Source organism: Cebus imitator, unplaced genomic scaffold (assembly GCF_001604975.1).
Source record: "Cebus imitator isolate Cc_AM_T3 unplaced genomic scaffold, Cebus_imitator-1.0 Scaffold399, whole genome shotgun sequence".
Taxonomy (NCBI): domain Eukaryota; kingdom Metazoa; phylum Chordata; class Mammalia; order Primates; family Cebidae; genus Cebus; species Cebus imitator.
This window is the reverse complement of record NW_016107714.1, coordinates 803,910-808,727: the sequence shown is the minus strand read 5'-3', so window position 1 is coordinate 808,727 and position 4,818 is coordinate 803,910. Positions and strand designations below refer to the sequence as shown.

The window sequence follows — 4,818 nt, the reverse complement described above, 5'->3', positions numbered from 1 at the left end:
GGTGTCTGTTGTCTCTCTGGGTCTCAAAAGCCCTGTGAGTGGGTTCCTTATTCCTTGGCTGGGAAGGATGGGGGTGAGAGTCTCCTTGTACATTTAAGGGGGGTAGTCAGACTACAACTGTCTAAAATCACCTCCTCATGCCAAGGGATGAGTGATAAATTAAGGAAGCGTAACTGAACTGAAGACCCAGCGTGGGCGTTCAGCCCAGGTTTTGGAAGAAGCTGCTGCAAAACTACAAATCCCAGCATGCCTTTTACAAGCACAGTACGCATCATCTATAGAGTTCACACATGCTCAGTGTGGTGGTAGCCTGTTTTCCATAGGTTCCTGACTAAGTTAATTAGGGTGGAGCAAATAGCCCCACCCAAAAACAGGTTTCAGGATATGAAGTTTGAGCCAAGCCTTGGGGTAGAGCTGGAATTCACCTTTGTACTTAACACAGTCAGGGTTTGTGGTGACTAGCTACGAGGGTCTGGAGCGGGCTGCTGTCCTGACGTATTCTAGAGCTGCAACCAGGTTTGAATCAAGGATCTCTGTGACTCTGCTGTTCCTTTCCCTGCCCCCTATATTCTTTATCCTTTTTCCTCCAGTACCTTCCCATAGGTTACTAGGTCTCACATAATTTCTACTGCCCCTGAGGACCCCTGCCTAAGTAACATGATTTCTACTACCTGCTGACAGGGTAATAGCATCAGGTAGATTTCTACTACCTGACTACAGGGACTGTCTACTAACTCTCAATAGCCCCTTATCAAAATGCCTAGCACTGTTTCCTGGCAGGAAACACTGGGACGGTTGGGCCCCAGAGCATGATCACCTGAAGGTAGAAGTTAAGGATCAGGGCTGAGGTGGGATATCAGTCACCAAATATGACCTTACTGGCTGCCCTGACTTCTGCAGGTCCTGCCAGAGAGCCACCATGGCCTCTCAGCCTCTGAGGCTGGCAGAAGAATATGGCCCAAGTCCTAGGGAGTCTGAACTGGCTGTGAACCCCTTTGATGGGCTTCCCTTCTCCTCCCGCTACTATGAGCTGCTGGAACAGCGCCAAGCCTTGCCCATCTGGGCTGCTCGCTTTACCTTCTTGGAGCAGTTGGAGAGTAACCCCACTGGAGTGGTGCTGGTATCTGGGGAGCCTGGTTCTGGCAAGAGCACCCAGGTGTGGCTGGGTTGTGGGGGTGGGCAGATTCTGGGAGTGGACAAAGGGAGGAGCTAGCTAGGGAGTTGGCCTTTCCCTGGGCAAGGGAGGACTGGGCTGTGTGGGGTCATGGGAAAGGTGAGGAAAGAGAGATGGGATGGGTTAGGCTGGCTCAGGAGGCTGGTAAAAGACCAGGAGACTCCCCAAATAAGGAAAAATTAAAGTGGCCATAGTTCCCTGAGCACTTCGGACTGAAATCCTACTTATTCCTCACTGGTTGTCCTCTACCTCTATCCCAGATTCCTCAGTGGTGTGCAGAGTTTGCGCTGGCCAGAGGGTTCCAGAAAGGACAGGTTACGGTCACGCAGCCCTACCCTCTTGCAGCCCGGAGCCTGGCTCTGCGGGTTGCTGATGAGATGGACCTGACCTTGGGTCATGAGGTTGGATACAGCATCCCCCAGGAGGACTGCACAGGGCCCAACACCCTGCTCAGGTGGGGCCCGCTGCAGGCCTTACCCCAATCTAATTCCCACACTCAGCAGAAACAAGCCCATTCCTCTGACATCTCACCATACCCTCCCTCAGCCCCACTCACTCTATTTACTTTATTTTATTTATTTATTTTGGAGACAGGGTGTCACTCTGTCACCCAGGCTGGAGTGCAATGATGCAGTCACAACTCACTGCAGCCTCAACCTCCTAGGCTCAAGTGATCCTCCCACCTCAGCCTCCCAAGTAACTGAGATTACAGGCATGCATCTCCATGGCTGGCTAATTTTTATATTTTTGCCATGTTGCCCAGGCTGGTCTCAAACTCCTGGGCTTAAGTGATCTGCCCACCTCAGTCTCCCAAAGTGCAAGGACTACAGGCATGAGCCACCACGCCTGGCCCCAACTCATGCAATTGTATTTGGTGCAATGGCTAAATTAAGCCCTTGAATCCCAGCCAGGGACCTCAGACATTCAGCCACACCCTCATCAGAAAACTGTCACTTCCCAGCTGGAGTATACCTTGTGAACGAAGTGTTCTCAGTGGGGTTGTGAGGTCACAGATATAGGTCCACAGGCTCAGGAAATCACAGTGTCTTTTTCTGACCTTCACTATCAAAATCTACGTCCCTTGGGGAGAAGTTTCCCTGAGCTTGTGGAGCTGGTCACTGTCCACACTGATTCCCTTGCTCACTACCAATGCCAACAGGTTCTGCTGGGACAGGCTACTTCTGCAGGAGGTGGCCTCGACCCGGGGCACTGGAGCCTGGGGCGTGCTAGTACTAGACGAGGCTCAGGAGCGGTCAGTGGCATCGGATTCACTCCAGGGGCTACTGCAAGATGCCAGGCTGGAAAGCCTCCCAGGGGACCTCAGAGTGGTTGTGGTTACTGACCCAGGCCTTGAACCTAAGCTCCGAGACTTCTGGGGCAATCCTCCTGTTGTGCATATACGCAGAGAGCCTGGCAAGAGACCTTCCACCATCTACCAGGACACCATCCCCTCTGACCGGGTGGAAGCTGCCTGCCAAGCAGTGCTTGAATTGTGTCAGAAGGAGGCTCCAGGAGACGTGCTAGTGTACCTACCCAGTGAGGAGGTAAAAATTTTTTAAAAGCCTGCAAAAGGAGGTACTTATCATCTTCCAGGGGAATGGGAATAGGAGCAATGCCTGTGAGGAATAGTAGAGTTGCAATATTTACACTCTGCTGGGGTCCCAGGGAAAAACTTGAGGATTTCCAGGTAAAGAGGTCTACCACTCACTTTTTTTATTCCCTTTAATGCAGAGATTTGTGATTCAGTGAACCCCCAAAATTATAAAATCTTCAACTTTATGAGTATTTGCATTTTCTCAGAGTGAAGGGCCATCACTTTCAAAAGTTTTTTCAAAGGAATCTGTGACACCAAAAAGGTGAGAACTACCCTAATGCCCCACCCTTCTCCTCAGGAAATTTCCCTGTGCTGTGAATCCTTGTCCAGGAAGGTAGAGTCCCTGCCTCTCCAAGGGCTTCCACCACGAGTACTGCCCCTTCACCCAGACTGTGGACAAGCCGTTCAGGCTGTGTATGAGGACACAGATGCCCGAAAAGTCGTGGTCACTCACTGGCTGGCTGACTTCTCCTTCTCCCTCCCTTCCATCCGACATGTCATCGACTCAGGACTGGAGCTCCGAAGTGTGAGTGGGAGAGAGATGGCGGTGGGGTAGTAAAGACAGAAATGGCCCACTCTGATCTGTCTTGGCCTTGGTTGGGGGATGGGCAACAGGTTTACAACCCTAGGATCCGAGCAGAATTCCAAGTGTTGAGGCCAATCAGCAAGTGTCAGGCAGAGGCAAGACAACTGCGGGCAAGAGGGTTCCCACCAGGTAAGAGCCTTTGCCCTCACTGAAATAAAAAGCCAAGAGTCACCAACATGCAAGCCCTGAGAAATCTACAGTGGTCTTCTTTCCCAGGTCTTTTTCCCCTCAGGATCCTGCCTCTGCCTGTATCCTAAGTCCTTCTTAGAACTAGAAGCTCCTCCATTGCCCCAACCCAGGGTGTGTGAGGAGAATCTGAGCTCCCTGGTGTTACTACTAAAAAGGAGACAGATTGCAGAGCCTGGGGAGTGTCACTTCCTGGACCAGCCTGGTGAGTACCTCTCCTGCCCAAGCACTGCCATCTGACCATCCAGTTCTGAAACTTCACATCTTATAAGCCCCTTTTTCTCACCAGCTCCAGAAGCACTGATGCAGGCCCTGGAAGATTTAGACTATCTGGCAGCCCTGGATGATGATGGGGACCTGTCAGATCTGGGTGTCATCCTATCAGAGTTCCCTCTGGCCCCTGAGCTGGCCAAAGCCCTGTTGGCCTCATGCGAGTTTGACTGTGTGGACGAGATGCTCACCCTGGCTGCCATGCTCACAGGTATAAAATTGCTGCTTTAAATCCATAGCTCTTGCAGCCACTTCAGCCCTTCCTCTTGGGTTTTGGTGCTCCTGAGCCTAGCCCTTTTTTCTCCGCTCCCAATGCCACCCCTCACAATGCCTAAAGAACCAGGCTTAGTCGCCTGTCTCCCTCTTGTCTCTTAGCCTTTTTTCTCTACTGGTTCTTGCCCCTGGTATGCTTAAATCTCTCCTAATCTGTTAGTGCTAGAACTCACACACCCCTCTTCCTCAACCCTATCCTCCCCTTCAGCTATATAGCATGATTTCTATCCTGTTCTAACTGGTGTATTGCTCACGCACTGCACTCCAGCCATGCCAGTGAAACAGCTTTCAACTCACTGTGACCTCCCAGATGCCTAATCCAGTGGACACTTTTGAGCCCTTATCCATGACCTTCTTTTGACACTCGAGATTGCTGACCACTCCACCTTGAAACGGCCTCCTCCCTAGGCCTCTGTAAGGCTGCTCCTCATGGTTTTATTCCTACCTCTCTAGCCATCCCTAGTCTTTTCCTTGGGCTCTTTGTCCTCTGCTTATCCACTATAAATTGGTCCTCAGAGTTCTATTCTTGCCTCTTTTGTTTTCTATTCCCCGAACCCTTTGAGCAAGTTTATCCACACCCATGGTTTGAAGTGCTACCTTTAGCCTTAAAATTTCCAAACCTGGCCGGGCGCGGTGGCTCAAGCCTGTAATCCCAGCACTTTGGGAGGCCGAGGCGGGTGGATCACGAGGTCAAGAGATCGAGACCATCCTGGTCAACATGGTGAAACCCCGTCT

The 4,818-nt window shown here is 51.3% G+C and overlaps 1 protein-coding gene across 3 annotated transcripts in view; it reads left to right on the top strand.

Annotated features, from left to right (window-relative positions):
• Positions 1-96: 96 nt before the first annotated feature.
• Positions 97-4,818, top strand: part of DQX1 (DEAQ-box RNA dependent ATPase 1) — an 8,986-nt gene continuing 4,264 nt past the window's right edge. For 2 of the 3 annotated variants that reach the window (XM_017508754.1, XM_017508752.1), the window contains exons 1-8: positions 97-516; positions 901-1,156; positions 1,435-1,628; positions 2,334-2,718; positions 3,067-3,294; positions 3,384-3,483; positions 3,587-3,745; positions 3,830-4,021. In XM_017508754.1, coding sequence (XP_017364243.1) covers positions 920-1,156; positions 1,435-1,628; positions 2,334-2,718; positions 3,067-3,294; positions 3,384-3,483; positions 3,587-3,745; positions 3,830-4,021 — 1,495 coding nt within the window. In that variant the 5' untranslated portion in view covers positions 97-516; positions 901-919. The remainder of the gene's footprint in view (positions 517-900; positions 1,157-1,434; positions 1,629-2,333; positions 2,719-3,066; positions 3,295-3,383; positions 3,484-3,586; positions 3,746-3,829; positions 4,022-4,818) is intronic. The other variant, XM_037731448.1, reaches the window with a different exon arrangement.